The sequence below is a fragment of the Benincasa hispida genome, chromosome 4 (assembly GCF_009727055.1).
Source record: "Benincasa hispida cultivar B227 chromosome 4, ASM972705v1, whole genome shotgun sequence".
Classification (NCBI taxonomy): domain Eukaryota; kingdom Viridiplantae; phylum Streptophyta; class Magnoliopsida; order Cucurbitales; family Cucurbitaceae; genus Benincasa; species Benincasa hispida.
Window position 1 is genome coordinate 3,133,487 of NC_052352.1, and position 19,190 is coordinate 3,152,676.

At 31.7% G+C, this 19,190-nt stretch overlaps 2 protein-coding genes across 2 annotated transcripts; both read right to left on the reverse strand.

The window, feature by feature from the left end:
- Positions 1-290: 290 nt before the first annotated feature.
- LOC120076295 (expansin-A11-like) lies at positions 291-2,630 on the reverse strand. The gene is made up of 3 exons (XM_039030062.1): positions 2,414-2,630; positions 1,061-1,382; positions 291-960 (listed from the first exon to the last, which is right to left on the reverse strand). Exons 1-3 carry the CDS (start codon positions 2,556-2,558, stop codon positions 648-650), a joined length of 780 nt encoding a protein of 259 aa, XP_038885990.1. The 5' UTR covers positions 2,559-2,630; the 3' UTR covers positions 291-647.
- A 10,632-nt stretch (positions 2,631-13,262) lies between these two features.
- LOC120076418 lies at positions 13,263-16,146 on the reverse strand. The gene is made up of 4 exons (XM_039030239.1): positions 15,722-16,146; positions 15,091-15,193; positions 14,055-14,216; positions 13,263-13,831 (listed from the first exon to the last, which is right to left on the reverse strand). Exons 1-4 carry the CDS (start codon positions 16,000-16,002, stop codon positions 13,670-13,672), a joined length of 708 nt encoding a protein of 235 aa, XP_038886167.1. The 5' UTR covers positions 16,003-16,146; the 3' UTR covers positions 13,263-13,669.
- Between the last annotated feature and the right edge of the window lie 3,044 nt (positions 16,147-19,190).

Sequence of the window (19,190 nt, forward strand, 5' to 3'; positions counted from 1 at the left end):
AGAACGGGGAGGGGAAGAGAAAAGTAGTGAGGACCTGAGGATGGAGAGATTTTTTTAAAAAAAATATATATTATTATTATTATTAAATGGCAAGTCATTTCTGTTATACGTTTTATTTAATTAAGGGATCAAAATCAAACACGTACGATTTTGATTGTTCAATTATGAAACTTATATTAATTTAACAAAAAATTCAAACTTCAATAACCAAAAGTGTAATTTTACCCCAACAAAAAAAATCTATAAAACATTTACTTGTGTAGAGATAGGCAAGCATACATATGAAACACTTTAACAAAAAAAAACAAAGGTGTTGAGATATATATATATATTATATAATAACCTTTTAGAAACGAAGATTACAAAATGACTTTAAAGGTAAGAAAAAGAAAAAGTTTATATGAGTAATTAAACATTCCGAAGTTTTGAAGGCAGAAGTAATTTCGTTGAGCTTCTTATTAGTTTGTTGGCACAAATTCAATATTAAACTCCGATGAGTTAAGAAAGTCGTGGATCCTGTCGGTGAGATGGTAACCAGATAGCTGAAATAAAGTGGCGGGCTGCTTCCGTAGATTAAAAAAAAACCACTTGGGCACGCCTCTGCCAGTGCCAATCCGATCACCCCTAAGCCCGTGGCGGGGTCTTTCTTAGCCGAATTGAACCTTGCTAGCAAAGGTCTGCCCAAATCTCCAAGATGAAGGCACAACGTTGTTGAATACTTGGGTTTGGCCATCACTTGTGGTTACCTTGAAGGACAAAGATTGGCCATTCAGATACGAATTTGACTGCCAATTGGCCCCCCAATTCCTTGACATTGGGGTCCAATTGTTGGATTTTGAGCCTTTAATCGACACTGATTTTATGTCTCCTGCACCTCCCACATTGCTTATCAAAACTAGTTCAAAATAATCTCTTCCATTCACTGTGAATCTCACTCCTCCTTTCTTTATGCAAGCAACCCTATCATTCAAAAGTTTAATGTGAAGGCATTTGAAACATATTCTAAAGTGAAAAGACTGAATCGCTCCCAAGTTAAAAACATTTGGAGGATAGAACTTACCTTTGGTAGAGGACGGGGATGATTCCGCCTCTGTAAATACCGATCTTCTGCCAAGCAGGCTGAGCCATATCGAAATGCTTAAGCGGAGGGTTACACCATCCGCCATTGTTGTTTGGTAGAGCGTAGTTTGGTGGGCAGAAATTGGTGGCCGTCACCGTCACCGACGCTCCTTTAATGCACCATCGTGGATCCGTCTTGTAATCGCATATGATCTTGAAACACTGACCGCACGATGCGCCGTCGTTGAACAACGCTGTGCTCAGCGCCGCCGTCCTTGTCCCGTAACCCGTCTGGTACAAATTCCCATATCCACAAGCTCCACCTACACAATTACCGCCATTCACAATTTATTAGAATTCATTTAATATATAAAAACATAAATAAATGTGTTTATCCCCAAGGGTACTTTTGTAATTTCACAATATCAATTTGAATTTTTGGAAAGAATAATATACTTCTCTATCGCCTTAAAAGATGACAAATTGAATTTTAGAGAAGGATGTTTTATTGCTAGTTTCCGATCTTTTTCTTATGTTGAATGGTTGAATTCTAAATCAAATTCAAAAAAAAAAATTTGAAAGCTATTTATTTTAGTTTTTAAATTTTAGTTTGATTTTTTAAACTGAAAAGTAGGCAATAAAGTGAAAGTAATATCCGTAGTTTTAATGTTCAAAAATAAAAACAAAAAATAATAAAATGATTACCAAATGAAGTCTAAATGTAATAGAAAGAGACGTATGAAAATAAATATATCAAATAGCTATATTTTCTCAATCGTCATATAAAATAAGTAGATTATTTGCTAGTGCTTAGTAACTTCATTAGTTTATTGTAATTATTGAAAAAGCAATACTTAGGTGTAACCTATCTCATGTTCCCCTCTTTCTAATCACAAAAATATATATATATATATTTTTAATTTTTTTAAATAAAAGGTCGACACATGTCAACCCAATAGCACTTCCTTGAAAAAAAAAAACTTAATTACTCCAAACATTTTCGAGATGTTTAGGACAAGGATTATCATCAAAATATAATAACCACTTTTTGCTACAGTAAAAATTATTTCAAAACCTTCCATTAGTACCGTCAACCTTATTTCAAAACTTCTATTTGTTACCGTATTTATTATTTACTATAATTTTTTTTATTATTTACTACAATATTTATTATTTTATTCTCAAACTAAAATAGTTTACATCTTTAACCTAAGTTAAAATAATCTACACCTGAAATATACATTATCATAGCTTAATTATAATAACTTAAGACTATAATAACTAACACATTGTTGTTTTGATTTATGGAAAGAAAGGAAGAAGGAGGAGGAGGAGGAAGAATGGTGTTAGTTACCCATTGTTCCTGAAGCATCGCTATCACCGTAGAAGGTAGCGTGGGCAGGATACCATCCGGATGCAGTAAATGCATTGACAGAAGTAAAGAAGAAGTTGAAGAGAAGAGCAACAGAGAAAGCAAATGCCGAGAGAAGTTTCTCCATTAATGCCAATTTGACTAATCACACTGCTACAACAACAATGATGGTTTACGAATTCTCAACCAAATGCCTCTCTTAAATAACAACCCAATATCCCCACTCACATGTGACCTCTGCAACTCCAACTATTATTATTTATATTATCACTTCTTTTCTTTTTTTTAATCATGTGTTTTCCTTCAAAACCACTGTAATTTTAATCTATTATATTAACTTATACTTACTTTCTAAAAACTAATTTTAAACTTTGGGAATAATTAAAAAATCAAATTCAAATTTCCAACACGTTAAGAAAAGTTATTTAATGACTAAATTTGTAATGTAACATGAATAATATTCAGATTATATTTATTTATTTATAAAAATTTAATAAATTGTTGTAAGATTATACGCATAAATTCATATGCAGTGATTGAAACTTGTAATATTTATGAAATGGCTTTCTAAAATAAAATCAAGTTTTTTATGTTTTTTTTTCTTAAGAAAATTAATTCAGATGGTAAAACTATTGAAAATTTTTCAAGATATAATAAAATTTTAAAATTATCAATAAACTTCTATCAGTGTCTATAAATATCACTGATAGACACTGATAAAAGTCTATTCGTGTTTATCAGCACTTATCATTGATAGTTTTAAATTTTTGCTATATTTTGTAAATATTTTGGTTCATTTTTTTATATTTAGAAATGACCATTTTTCTTATATAATTTACTATATCCACACACAGAGGCCGTGTAAGAAAGTTAAAATTCAATTTAAAGTATATTGAAAATTAAAACAATATATAAATATTTATATTGTAATTACAACACTAAAAACAAAATAAAAAATAAGACAACAATATCAACCCAAGATTTGAATTCAAGACAAGTCCAAAACAAATAATTACGTATGTAATTTTAATGTAATGTAACACTTATTTAACCAGTATATTTTCTTTTTTAAAAAAATATTGAGCCAAATAATTATTCTTGAGTTATTTTTTTTAAAGTCTAAAGACCAAAATAAGTTGGAGGACAAAATTTGACGTTTATTTTATTTTAGTTATTATTATAAAAAGATTATTATTATTATTTATTTTTTTTGGGTATTGGGAAATTTTTGTAAGCCTAATTCAATCATTCCCACGTTGTGTTAGCTCTTGACATCCGAACTCACATGGCCTCACCAGCAGAAGAGCCGTGAATAAATCAAACTCCACCTCACATTTATTTTCATTTTCATTTTTTTAATCATTTTTTTGGTTGTTTCTTTATGAAGAATTTATTTAAAAAATGCCAAATATTTTAATTATTTTGTTCCGAATATTGAAATTTGTAAAAAAAATTTCTTCATATATATATACAAAAAAAAATTATTTAATGGACAATCCCACATGAATATTGATAAATGAACATGATAACAGGCCAATCATTCAACCATATATATCATATTCACATGCCAAATTTTGACATATATACCAATTCATATGCCACTAATTATTTTAAATGGTTGGATGTGATATTCATTAGAAAAGTTTATCGATTTTTAATGATTTTATGTCAAATTATTCCAATTCTAGCTAGTAGATGTTTAAGTTTATTCAAAAGGTAATTGTTATATCTAGCTAATTAAAAAATAGTTGTCTTGCTTCAAAATATATAAATATATAGTTGGAGTAGCACTAAAAAGGAACAAATGAAAAGAGTAAATAATTTTAAAGTATTTATCAATCAAGTTGATACAATTAAAATCAATTAAATAAATTAGTGGTTTGATTTGTCATTCATCGATCAATTAGTAAGCTATTTTTTACTAAACTTGATTAAATAATTTCTATAAGACCAAATTGGATTTTATACTAAAATAATTATATAATTCAACTGATATTTCAAAGTTAGAGGTTCAGATTCTTTCCTCCCTCCTCATATTGTTAGAAAAGGGGTTAAATTTGTGTTATTGTAAACATCTCTTCAATTTTCATAATGAATACTGTTAAGGTGAATAATTATTAACCTCAGATGAATGCTAGTTTGGAGAAAATTAAGATTGTTAAATATTTAACATGTCATCATTTGTTTATTTAATTTTAATTAAGGTATTGATCTGTAGAGACTTGATTTGAATATTTTTACTCACTTTAAAATTAAATTTAAGAAAAATACACTTGTCATACGTATATTTTAAATTTAATTTTTATTTGGGGTCTACATTTTAAAATATTATATTTTTACCTTTAACTTCTGAGTGACGGTTAGATTTCATAATATTACATTTTTACCTTTAAGTATTAAGTTTAGTTTTTACTCAATTCTCAGGATTCAATATTTTACATTTTTATGCTCACTTTGGTATTTGACATTAATTTTCAGTTACTTAACTTAAAATAATTACAATGTAAAATTTTTCAATTGATTTTAAAAATGATAGAAAATTAGTGAAAATTGATTTGATATAATTTATTTAATTATTATAAATTAATTTATAGACAAAGGTGATTATTTAGTGAAAATTTAACGTTAAAAAAATTGTAAATCTTGAAGCCGACCAAATTAAAACAAAACTCAAGTGTAAAAATGTAATATTTTGAAACTTAACAACCAAATAGAAATTAAATTCAAAAATCAATGGTGAAAATGTAATATTTTAAAATTTAAGAATCAAATAGAAACTAAACCCAAAATTTAGAGACTAAAAAAATGTTTCCGTAAACTTAAATTACTGAGTAAATGATATATCTTCATTATAATTAAAATGAAACTCTGGTACACATATAATAAGTATATTAATTTACATGGATTGATCATAGAATATAATGTGACAATTAAAATTATCATACTATTGAATATTGATGAGATGAATATGTTTTATATATATATATATATTTGATTATGATACCCACCGACCAGAAGTTTGTCAGAAATTTGTGAGAGTATATGAACAATATAAAATTCAAAGGAAAAAATAAATAAATAATGGGAAGTTAGTGATGAATTAAAAAAGAAATGGTAGAAAATTAAGTTAATTAATGAAGTTTAGCATATGATTATAAGATAATCCAAGATCCAAAGGAGGAACATATGCCAAAGTATACAGATCATTTGATGTCTTGTTTCATTCATAGGCTATGCTTCAATATAATTGTCTTTTAAATTATATTTTGGTCTCAAATAATTCAAAGTTAAAGCCTAAAAGATGTATAAAACTAAACATAAAAATAATCAAAACATTCTATATATTGCAAATAGTAATTTCAATTGTATACTCAAACATACCAAGAATTGCTTTTAATTCCAATGTGATTCTTGATCTTTGTTGTTATAGATTTCTCAAGGGCATACGTTGTTTCCCCGATTATTAGGAATTTGGTTGGAAAAGAAAAAAATACTCTCCCTAGATGCATTTTTTTTACTAGTTGATTCTAACTCACTTTAATTTTGTTTGTTTTGTTCGTATGTATTATCAATATATATATATACACACACATAGACACTTACGTATATTTACACATTCAATGAGTTGACGTGAATATAAGGTTTAAATCCTATTTTGGTCTCCAAAGTTTCAAAAACGACTATTTTAGTTCATGGGCTTTTGAAAAGTGTTTATTTTAGTCTTTACCATTAAGATTTTGTTAACTCTTTGATGAAATTGTGTTGAGCAAAATGAAAGTGAAGTAAAATGAAAACAACCAATGCACCAAAATACTGAATGGCCAAAATCTTGAACACAAAATAACTTTGGAGTTCTCCTATAGAAAATCAACCACCTAATTCAAAATTAAAAACCTTATAATTTTTACGTGGCTAACTTATTTCATAACCTAATCATCTAAAAATACATGTCATCTCATCATTTTGTTTGAGAGCTAACAGAATCTTAATAGTAGAGATCGAAGTAAATACTTTTTAAAAGTTCAGGGTTTGGAATTAAAAGAAACATACACTCAGTGTGCTTGTATAGAAAATTATCGATGAAAATTTTGATAAAAGGTTGAATGCAAATGGATTGACCTAAATAATGAATCTTCATGGAAACTATAAATTTTTAAAATTGACCTAAGCCAAAAGTTGTAAATTAATAGTATTTGAATCTTCTTGCAAAAATCTCTCCCCTTAAATACAGTTACCTTTTCAATATTCCATTAGATAGGAACCATAAACTATATAGAGAAGAAATACAAAATTTCAAATCATATATCATTATTTGTTTCAATTTCAAAATGAATGATCCATCAATTGAACATAATATGATGATAAGTAACAACTAAATTGATCAAAATCTATGAATTAGTACAAAACAATTATAATTGAAGCTATCTAATCCATATTTCTCAGAGCTATTACTGATACAGAGCCAGAGGATTAGTCATATTTTGTAAGATCAAAATCATATAAAAGTCAATATCTGGTTCAAGTGCTACAGCTTTTCCCTCCTATATTTTTTCTACTTTGGCTTTTTTTTCATTCAATCTTATGCTTGCCCTTTCTTATCATGTCACTAATTGCTACTTCCAAAATCGTCTTGTATGAGTCGATATTTTGGCTTTCTCATCGAAAATTTTCAGAGATCATAATTTACTTAATGGTTATTGAAACTTCGAAATCCGAATAGATCGATCGAGTCGGTCTATACTTATAAGTGAATTGACGGTGGGCTTTAAATCAGATAGACTAAAGCACATTAAAAAATTTGTCTCATGTTTGCCCATGGAAAACTTCAAGGAATTTATAGAGAACTCCGAGAAGAGAACTCCTATGATGCTCGTGTGGGTTTCTACTCGTGCGTGGGAGTCCCTACAGCGGGCTTTATTTCTTCTTCTTCTAGAACATTGCACACATGTAAAATGTTGAGATTAAAATTAGAAAGAGCGCGGAGAGTTTATCGGAGAAATTTTGATGAAAGTCTAAAAAATTGGAAATTCAGAATTTCATAGAGAAGAGACTTTCTTTTCTCTAATAAGTGTTTCTGAAAATCTCCATGGATTGGAAGAAGATGACGTGTCGACACGACGACAAATGGCATGAGCAGAGATGCGGTGTTTTCCGACTGACGTGAGAGGACATGCGTTTTGGTGTGGTTTTGAAAAAAAAAACGTCAAGTACTCAAAAGTTTAAAGCGTCAAGTAATGTGGTTTTTGTAGTAGTAAGGACTAGAATAGACGTTTTTAAAATTTTAGGGACTAAAAAATAAGATTCAAAGTTCAGGGACTAAAATAGAATTAAACCTAAATATAAGTTAGGTATTAGACCACCTAAATTTTATTCCTCCAAATTCCTTAGAATTTGACCCCCTTTTTTTCTTCTCTTATATGGCTTAATTGATCCTTATGTTTCTACCAGCTTGATTATCACATCATCTAAGTAAAATGTAATAAGGAAAATGATATAAATAAAATGTTAAATTTAAAAAATTTTAAATAAATAGAATTAAAATGAAAAAGAAAAAAAAATGTTGTATGCATTAGAAACCTAAACGTATATCTAGCCAAATTTACTTTTTCATAGTATTTGTACTATTAACTCCCTCACCCCACACTTTAATTATGATATCTTTTAAAAAAAAAAATCATAATTTATTTGTTCTAATTTTAAAATCTTATTGAAACCACCATCAAATGGCGACTGAACCAATAAACTTAAGATTTAAAAAAAAAAATCAATATACAATATTTTAAGGATACAACTATCAAATAGAACTAATTATGAAAATTCAACGACCGAAATACAATTCAAAGCAAATTATATAAATCATAATAATAATAATAATAATAATAATAAAAGGTTTGTGTGTAATTTAAGTAAGAAATTCAAGATGGGAATAATAAATAAAAGGGGGAAAATGATTGAAACAGTATCATGCACATGGCAAATGAATATCAGATGGGTTTTTGGCACTTTTTAATTATCATTAAAAAAATTATTTATATTAAATAAATAGTAATAATAAAAACTTGAAATTAATGAACTTAATTTACAAATGTTGAAAATGGGATCTCCATATAATAAGGCTTATTTTTTAATTGCATTTTTGGTGAAAAAGTCTATGGTAGTTAACATGGTTTGCTAATTAATTAGATCCATTGCTTGTAATAACAATTTATTAAGAGAAATATTGTGGTTTTAAGTCACTTCGGTGCACATGGCTTCTTCCTTAAAATCATCTAAAATAAAATTAGCCATTAATTTCAGACTTTGACTTAGTTCTCTTTTATTTATACTATAAAAAATAATTATACGGAGTGTGAATTGGAATAACTAGTCGTCTGACTTTATGGATCGTACATGTTGGAAAAATTAAATTTAATTTGATCTAATAAGTACATGATAGGACAATTAGATCTAACTTGATCCAAAAAATAAAAAAATAAAAAAACCTTTCTATTATACTTTAAAAATCATCTCTTAGTTAACTTAAGCATAACTCAATTAGTTTAGACATATTTCTTTACATAATTATGTTTTCTATTAAAGAATAATTAGTGGAATACATTCCAAATTACATTTTTGTATTAAGGATTTTTCTTACTTCTAATTGATGTTAGACTATACTAATATCTTCAACACACCTGAATAGTTGAATAAGATTTTTTCTTTTAAGAGGTTGATAATTTTAATTGCAAATGTGAGGGATTGACCTTTGACCTTTTGAGAGAAAGGTCATGCCAATTACTACTAAACTAAGTTCATTCTGACTTATCGTAAAAGATTTTACTCTATAGCCATATGATAATTTTCATTTCAAGCTTATGTTGTCTTTTTTGCTTTACTTTTAGATTCTACCTTTAAAAGGCTTCGTACAAATAGAGACCTTAATTTTATTTATATATTCAAGTACTTCCTCATTATTAATCAATAAAGGTTATATATTTATATTTCTAACATCTCCATATCAATAAATAAAGTTTCGTTTAGTAATCATTTTACTTTTTATTTTTTTAGTTTTTTAAAATTAAACCTATAAATACTTTTTTCACCTCTAAATTTCTTGCTTTGTCGTTAAATTTTATCAATGCTTTCGAAAAATCAAACCAAATTTTGAAAACTAAAAAAAAAATAGTTTTTAAAACCTTATTTTCTGTTTTTAAAAGCTTAAGAGTTTAACTATTATACTTAAGAAAAATGCAAATTATTATAAAAATTTAAGAATAAATAAGCTTAATTTTCATTAACCAAAAACTAAAAACGAAATAGTTATCAATCATGACCTAAATTAAGTCATGAGGGTGTTCCTTTCTAAACTATATTTGTTCATTATATTCTGGAGAGAAAAATGAAGAAAAAAAAGTAGTCGTACGTTGAACTAGCATAAAACGTGTCGTCTCGATTAAGAGGTGTAAATTACGAAACTCCATCATACATATTGGTAAACTAAAAAGAAAATGATAGAAGAAGGCAAGGGTGAGAGAGTCATAAAGTAGAAACAGGACAGAAAGGAAAGTGAATCTAAGAGTAAAAAACAAAAACCTAAAACAAGATGAGGATGCTTCCTTGGTCACAAACATTTACATGTGTGCCAATATTGGTTTTGTTTGGATAAGAGCATTGGTAATATCAAGAAAAACCCTGCAATTGGAAATGACAGTGAAGTTCAAAAAGTTGTGGGTGTCAGAACTCACACATGTTTCCTAAAGTATTCACCGCCTTCTGGTTCTAGACGTGTGCCATGTCTTTGTTCTCTTCTTCAATCACATTTTTATATTTAACTTTACTAAGCTTACTAAGCTTTTGAGCCTTCAATGAAAGAAGAAAAAACGAAGATGATTTGTGCAAGTGAATGTCAAAAACATGGTTGAATATTAAAACTACGTATATTCAATTTCACTTAATCTCCCATAAATCTTCGTTCTTACTCTAAGGACTTGTCATTTCTCTTAGTCCAATACCTACAAATAACTTTGTCTTATCTTCACTATAGGTCAAGGTATGTTAAGTGAATAGAAGTGAGATGTTTAAGATCTTCTCTATTCAAGACATACTTCATGCCTTGCCATTTATGCAACACATACACAAAAACATCACTTCACTGGATCCATAAACCTTTACTCAATTGTAAATGATATATTCTTTCGAATGTCCTCTAAAACATAACATCAGTCAAGTTCCTACGAATCAATTAATAAATATATGTTTTATGAAAATATCTTAGAATGAATTGGTAAACTTGTTGATTTGAGTACCATGATACAACATATATCTCTTATCATAACTACTTAATGTTGTGATGAGTTGTAACATATATTACTTATCATAACTACTTAATGTTGTGATGAGTTGTAACATTTTACATGACAACGGTAATTCATTTATACTTATTTAAAATAGAGTGATCAAGAGCTAACACTATGCCTTAGACGGTGTTACCACTCTGCGTGACATAGAAACTTTCATCATGAAACCGATGGTTTTGACCATGTGACTATAACTCATGATTTGCTTCCCTGTGCCTATTAATGTTTTCTAAGGTCCACATTTTTCTCACACCCAAGTGGTAAAGTGGTAGGCTAAACATTAGGCAAGCTTGACCCAATACAAGTTAGGTCAACCAATCAAATCATAGATTAGTTTATAAACCACTTCTTTTAGAAAATTGAATGCCAACCCAAAAAGTTAGTCATTGAATGGTTCTAAGTAGAAATGCAAGAAAATATTTGTTTATACTTCAACGAAAGAGGGAGATAGAGTAGAGCAAAATGAGGAAACCATAATATAAAGAAGATGAATGGGAGACGGTATATGTGAGCATGCATATTCTAGAATATAGGCTTATCATTTTTTTTTCTCTAATTATTTTTTTTTTAGATTAAAAATCACTTTTAATCCCTAAACTTTCATAGAAGTAACGATTTGATCTATGTACTTTAAAATTTGTAACAGTTTAATCCATCTTATAGAAATTAATGATAAGATTTAATGAGATTTCATAAATGAACTGTTATACTAATTAAAAACTCAATATTTTTGCAAAATATATAAAATCAACATCATAAAATATTCAAAATTGACATCTAATTTTCATTAAATTTTTTACGTAAGAAACTAAATTGTTACAATTTTGAAAGTAAATGGATTAAATTGTTACATACTAAAATTTAGAAACCAAATCGTTATAAAATTAAAAATCCAGAAATTAAATTGTTACAAACCAAAATTCATGAACTAAATTGTTACTATCAAAAAAAGTTTTATCATTACGTGATCTTTACTTCTTAATATGTAATCCATATTTTTGCTAAATTACATCGAGGATTGAGGATTAAAGTTTGAGACAAATTAATCCTAAGTCTCGAAATTGAACAATCAAGTTCCCAACACTTTGAAAAGAAATATACTTAGGTACATTAGCTACACTAATCTTTACATTTATCTTTATGCATCTTACCAAAATATTCAACCATAATTTACTATAACAAATTCTTCTTACTCTTTTTTTTCTGAAATATTTTAATTTATTTTTTAGTGTGTGTGATAAAAATGGAATGCACAAAGATAGATGTATCATAAGATGCACCAAGTGTTACTTTTTAAAAAATACTCAATTTTGGTCCTTCTGTTAATAATATATATTAAAAATATTTTATGAAAGCTGACGTGGTAGTTTTTTCAAAATAAAAAAATTATTATTAAAAGTAATTATAATAGAAACAACCCCTGTTTCTCGTTCCTCCTTTCCCATTCTCCTCCAATGCCAACACCAAAAAGACTAATTTTAATTTACCATAAATTTACAAGGTTCCTAATTACATTTCTAAATTTTTGAACATGTTCCTACCTAATTTCACTCTTTTACAACATTAAAACAATAATGATATTGCATATCCATTAGCTAAATTTCAGGTTTTTAACTAAGTTGATATGATGTGGTAAAAGCTAGAAAATCCTAATCACGTCAATGCTTCGTTGGTTTTAATTTTATGTTGGACTAACCATCGACTATACCAATAGGAGGGACTAAACTAAATAGCAACCACAACCTAAACCTTCAGTAAAATTAATTCGATATTTTGAAAATTTAGAAGGCCAAAATTTATAAAAATTGAGCAAAGGGTAAAAAAAATAAAGTCAAAAAGAAGGGCCGACGATTAACTACGCCGACTAGATATACAAATCACGACCAACAAAACTGACCGAAGACAAAGTCAGTCAATCGATTTGGCAATGTCTTGGTTGGTTTTGGTCTTTCATAGACCAACTACCATCTTTTTCATGCTTAAGAAGCCCAATCAGCTCACTATGCTTACACCCAAGCTCCATTTGGATTTTTGGAGACATCTAATGTTATCTTTAGTAAGCTCAACCGAAATTTTGAACATGCAACCTCTAGATGAATATAACTCAAAAACAGCATCCCTTGGCCAACAAACCTGCAGTTTCAAGGCTATATCTCTTCTCATCTCACTCTCAATCACACCAAATGAAAGGACAAAACCGGTTAATCACCCAAATATTCGAACATGCAACCTCTAGATAGGTATTACTCAAAGACTGTGGGTCTTAACCAAATGAGAACTCTCCTTCAAGGCTTTATATCGTCGCACTCTCACTCTCACCTAATCAAAGGATAAAACCAATAAACCAACTGGATGATCAGTTCGGTCAGCCCGGTTTGGAAAGAAAGCTCAAGTCAGCTTGATTTTGATTTCTTGAGATACTGAAGGTCTGCATCATGGGTGGAGATGGGAAAAAACAGAAGAAAGAGCAACTGGGTGAACATGAAAGCCCCATGTGAAATAACTAAGCCGGTGAGCTATATTTCTTCAAACAAATAGAGAAGGTCAATGAAAGCATCCTTAGAATAACGACCTTCCTTGAATAGGATCTATTCTATAGGTTGTACAACTGGATCTTTGAGTTCTAAAGAAAGCATGTCCATCTTTCACATTACTTGACAATTACAGAACAACAAAAGAAGTACAAAACACACACAGCGAATATTTCACTAGCAAGAGTCATTTTTCACATAACCAATCAAGACTAGCTTACCTTTTTCTGGGAGAATGGGTTCTCACATAAAAGCTAAGTCCGTATACCTTCCAAGATTAGAGGATATCCATCTGCAAACCATATAGATATGTATAGCATATAAAGATGTGTCGTCATGGAGACTAAAGAGATTTTTGTCGACCAAATACTTTATAGTGATAGATGCTGAGACCCCGATCTCTTATTTTTCTTGATCAAAGGGTCGATCAAGTTTCTCCATCCGGTGTAATTTATGGGAGACCCTTTATCAGGAGCAAGGAATCCATTTATAAAGAAAAAAGGTGTTCCATAGACTCCTCTTGAGGTGCTAAACTGCAAGATATAAGGGAGTTCAAAATGAATGACACGTGCACCAAAGAAAACAAAGCTGTGGAGCGAAATGAGCAGAACTAATTCTCATTACTTGTAAAAATGCAGATTAGGTTCAGATATCATGCATGGAGATCAATTAACAATCTCACAATATCATTGCATTACTTGTCTTTGTCTGTATATCTTTATAACAACGTAAAGTTGAAGTGTGAGGCCATCATACCTTGAAAGAAACACGTGTCAAAAGATCGGTGTCCCTGTCATTGAAGCCAGTTATTAGAGTGTTTTTGTAGGAGTTCCCTAGTACTTCAACTCCAAACTTCACAATGTTATCCACAACAGAAGCCCTTGACAAATAACGAGTTTCAGCATTGTAAAACTGCTTCTGTTTATTAGAAATGTAATCATTTTTAGTCTTTATGATAGTGAGAGCGAGACAGCATAAAATAAAAAGTTTTTCTGGTCATTTTGCTCATGTGTTCAATGCAACATTTGACATTCAGAAACCTTTGACTACTAATGATGCAATAAAATAAGTCCAATTTCACTGAAAACATGATTGACGAGTTGTTTTTATTTCAATTTTCTGCTTTTGAAAACAGAAATCAACGAAACACCATCAGGTAAGGTTACTGTTTTCAAACCATTTTTTGTGACTTTTCTTTATTTTGTTTTCATGGACCACCTTTGTTACAAAAGAGTGGAAATTATTCTTCCTACAAAAGGATGACCCTGTATTACAAGTCCCAACAGTTTTCAATTCACACAAGCTCTAAAACATTCTACCAAACAAACCTACATGCTACTGAAATTTTCAAAAATGAAACCCAGGAAAAATATATACAGCAGGAAAGTACCATTTTCTTGATAATTTCCAGAAAACATTAGCTCTAAAGAAAGAACTTGGACAGAGATGATTGAAAACCTAGTCTCGTAGAGTTAAGGAAAATCATCAATCAAATGACTAATGACTTTTCAGCTATATTGTTAAGCGATGAATAACAAATTAATGTAGTTGCTAAAGTTGCTCATCTGGTTGTTATTCTCGTATTCAGCAGTTGGTACTCCCAGAATACCACTCCCCCTTTTGGACACATTATTGAATAAAATCTCATCCCCCTGTGTTCAAACTCTGTCTTCTCCTCTCTCGATAAGTCCAATACGAGAAAACACATTCATTTTCATTTATACATCACCAGATCAATGGTTCCCTACATTCAAAAAATATATATGTGTAATAAATTGAACAAAACAATAACCTGATGCCCGAAGAATGCTTCCAACAATTTGAATGTATCCGAGGGATTCACCAAATCTACAATATGTAAAGCACGAGATGCTGCATATGCATTGTCATGATAACTGCAATCCAAGAAAATATGAATTATCAGAAAATTCTCGCCCATGAATCCGTGACAATGGAAAACATTAAGTTTTAAATAATATTGAACATAATAACTCATTAAACGCTCTTAGAGACATCCTCTAGGCAATATATCGATTCACAAATCACAAGACAGGATAAAACCATCCTCATTCGAATACGCAAAATTCGTACTGAATTTTAACATGCATAATCACAATCAGAGTTACCTTAGGGCGAATTTCTTTAATTACTTACAATTGCAACCTGAACAAACTACTCCTACGAACAATTTAGCATAATTATTGTCTCTTCAAAGAAATCCAACACGAACAACCAAATTTTAGTAAAGTGACGAATTGAAGACATTACAATTACTTCCAATTAAGTATCAACCCTTCCGGTTGAGACGATCATCCATTTTCCAATTTTTGAACTCGAATAAAAAGAAAATATCAGCTATAAAACAGAGAAATAAACGAAAATCATACGCAGAAACACATAAGAGAGCGATCGAGCGTACTCACGGTAGAGGGAGGAGGTGAATGACGAGACGAACGCGAGAGCCGTAATGATCGAGAGCTTTTTTGAGAGGCGGCCAAGAGTCTCTACTATCAGGGCAAACCGGATCGAAAAACGCCTCGATGAGGATCGTGTCCAAGTCCAGTGAGTGATTTCCGTATACGAAACCGTCGAATTTTGCTGGTGGGAGACTCTGAGCATGAGCATTGAGAAGAAAGACGGCGAGGAAGGAGAAGGAAAAAGCAAGTGATGGAAGCGGTGAGCGACTGGTTTTTGGCTTCTCCATTTCTGTTTAGACGACGGAGCTTCGTTATCCTCTAAAAAGAGAGAGCAGTTTCTCCTGGTAGCAAAATTTCCAATAATTATGTCCCAAGGTGTAGACGACTTGACTTGCAAGTCACATTTAGGAAAGCTTCCAATGTTTTGCCTTTTCATGTTAGTCTCATTTGAACTATATATTATCGAAAAAGAAAAGGCTCAAAGTGAAGGCAAACCTAGGTCCACGTATCTTGAAAGCCAACTAGTATAGAATAATCAGGTAAGTCATTACGCTATCGTTTGAAGAAAATAGCCAACACATGTACATCGCGTGAGTCGTTCTAAATGCCCTTATGGTCTCTTTTAATGTCTAATTAATTCGATATTTGTATTAATGAGACTATAATTAATTCAAATATAGTTGATTATTTCAAGCGGATAATTTGTCACACCCCGTCCCAGCCTACTCTCTGAGCTTAGGAAAGGATGTGATTGCAGCAGTTATCAACCCTTTTGTTGACACTTACTACCTAATAACTCTAGTGGAAATAACTCTGATACCAACATGCAATTCATATACAGCGGATGCCTCTTAGGCCAAATTCATTAAGTTTAAACACACTATATTTAGAGAGATTACATTACTAGTTTCACAAGTCCCAGTGCCCAAAATCTTAGTCCCTATATGAACAACTGTAACATGTGTACAATATTTACAGTAACCACCTAACAGACGGGCTACAATATCTTTGTCCTTTAGTGGCCAAGCAGATGCAGAGCTATCTCCTGAGGATTTGACTACTACCTGAGGGAAAGGAAAACATTTGAAAATGAGGTGAGCTTGCTAGCCCAGTGACTTAAGAAAGAAAATTGATTCTCATGGAAAAGTCTCAATAAAGAGATTAAACTGAAATATAAATTTCTCCAGTAACCTTGTACTGCAGTATAAACATTTTCCAAACATAAAGCATATAAAGCTATTTTTGTCAAAAAACATTAAACTTGTTCCTTATTTGAGAATAACCCTATTGTGGTTAAATCCCAACGTCAACTGCTAGTTAAGAGAGAACCCTTTTGCTCAATCTCTAACTTTAACTACCTACGTGCATGTGGACATACTAAGTACCGTCATACCTTCAGTACTTTTGCTCAGATACCTTCTCAAAACTTGTCCTTCAGTATCGAGCTGCTTGGATACCTTCTCAAATGTCCTTCGGTATCGAGGTTCAAGTAAAACTAGTCACAAAATGACTTTCTCTTTAAAGCATGTAAAGCATAATGCATAGAAACATGTCTTTAAAGATACTAATGCATGCTTGGTGTATTTAAACACACATAAATAGTTTTTCAATAAACTTTCATACATGGCATGCGTTTAAAACATAACTCATGGTTTACTTGGAAATTACTTTGTAAAACTAGCTAGCATGAGAATAATCTTTCTTTAAAATATGGTTTCTTTAAAACATTGTAATTATTTAGTCACTCACCTTGGTCATTTAGGAACCTTTCTCTCTAGAAGTTCCTTGATTACCTCGGGCTCCCTTTTGAACCTTAAGATTTAAATTCAATTTAAAGCTCAGATTACTCATAGTTCTAAGCCTTATCTCGAGATACTTCCTTCTACAAATATGTTCTAAAATATCTCAGGAAGCTTACCTTAAAATCTTAGCTCAGAACTCCTCATGGTTTGGCTGGAATCATCAAATCCTCAAGACTGGCCCAAGTTTACCCGACAGCTTGACTCTTTTGTCTTTTCCTCACTCTCCAGTCCGATTCCTTGGAGCTTCTTCTCCGGCAGCTCTACATGAAAATTAGACTCTCGGAGCTTTTAGGTGGCTTTGAAATCACTCCAAACGCACGAGTATGCCGGGAGATATCCTCGTCCCAAGTTGATTCTACTTCCAGACTTCATTGTCTGACAGCATCTCCTCCTGTTGGAACTTCATGACCGACGCATGGTTTTGCTAACAATGCATGCGTTCTTTCATCAACACATAGTTTCCTCACAATCGGCCCTCATATACTCTTTTTAATGTCCTTTGAAGAAAATTTAGGTTATGATCTGAAGAGAAGTCCTTGGCCCTATTTATAGGCGTCCAAAATCTCTCCAAGGCCGGCACCTCCTACTTGGCCGCATGTTCAAGTGTCTTTTCCCCACACTATCAACGCAACCTTCATGCCATCGCAATCTAAGGTGTCTCCCTCTTCCTTAGCCAACACATAACGCTCAAATTGTATGTCTTCTTGTGCATCCACCTCACTTGCTTGAAGCCTAAGATTTCTTCCCAACAAGCCACATGTCCGGATGATCACCATTGGAGCATTCCACACCCTTATGGTCGCAAGCCATCTTGGTCGATCGCTCCCTCGCATGGCCTATGCGTCCATCCAACCTCAAATGCTTGGTCGTGCATGCCCTTTTCTCTCGCATGGTTTTACCTTTGGCCTATGCACTCAACTAGGATTACTCTTCCAAGGCATACTATTAGCCTTGTCCTATGCGCCCACATGCCCTCGGATGTCCTTGCACATAGCATATCACCAATGCATAATAACCTTTGGGTCAAGCTAGTTTCAACTCAATACCTCATGGTATAGCTTACCATTGCCTAGGCCCTTACTAATGCATCCCTTCTGACCAACGCATGTATGTCCTTGTTGCTTGTCAACGTCCTTAATCTCTTGCTCAAGACCAACGCAACTAACCTCATGAGCTTTATGTACTGCCAGCCTTAGCAACGCAAAGACATTTCACCATGCGTCCACTATGGCTTGTCTCATTGCCTAGCTCATCATCTAGTAATGCTGCCACATAGCACCATCGCATAGCATACAGCCTACCACACAGCTCTTGTTCATCGTGTAGCGTTGACGCCCATCGTCTAGCGAAGCACGGCTATCATCTAGCGCATATGCCCATCGCGTAGCGCCATCGCCCAGCATCATTGTCTAGCGTTGAGGTCGATCGTACAGTGCCAACGTCTCATCGTCTAACATTATTGCCCATCGCATAGCGCTACCGCCCATCACATAGCGCTATCATTGAGCGTGACTCTCCGTATCGTCTAGCGCTGCACTTTTCTACACGAACGCATACCACATCGCTTAGCTCCCCGCATTGCTACACGATCGTCCAGCGCCCACTTACACGATCGCCTACCTCATCGTGTAGCGTTGCTCACTTACTATACGATCGTCTACCTCATCGTGTAG

Coding starts and splice junctions, on each gene's coding strand:
- LOC120076295 (XM_039030062.1), bottom strand. CDS start 2,558: ATGGAGAAACTTCTCTCGGCATTTGCTTTCTCTGTTGCTCTTCTCTTC. Junction 1,383..2,413: donor CGATGCTTCAGGAACAATGG/GTAACTAACACC, acceptor GTAATTGTGTAG/GTGGAGCTTGTGGATATGGG. Junction 961..1,060: donor ATCCCCGTCCTCTACCAAAG/GTAAGTTCTATC, acceptor TTTGAATGATAG/GGTTGCTTGCATAAAGAAAG.
- LOC120076418 (XM_039030239.1), bottom strand. CDS start 16,002: ATGGAGAAGCCAAAAACCAGTCGCTCACCGCTTCCATCACTTGCTTTT. Junction 14,217..15,090: donor AAGCATTCTTCGGGCATCAG/GTTATTGTTTTG, acceptor TCTAATAAACAG/AAGCAGTTTTACAATGCTGA. Junction 13,832..14,054: donor TGACACGTGTTTCTTTCAAG/GTATGATGGCCT, acceptor TATATCTTGCAG/TTTAGCACCTCAAGAGGAGT.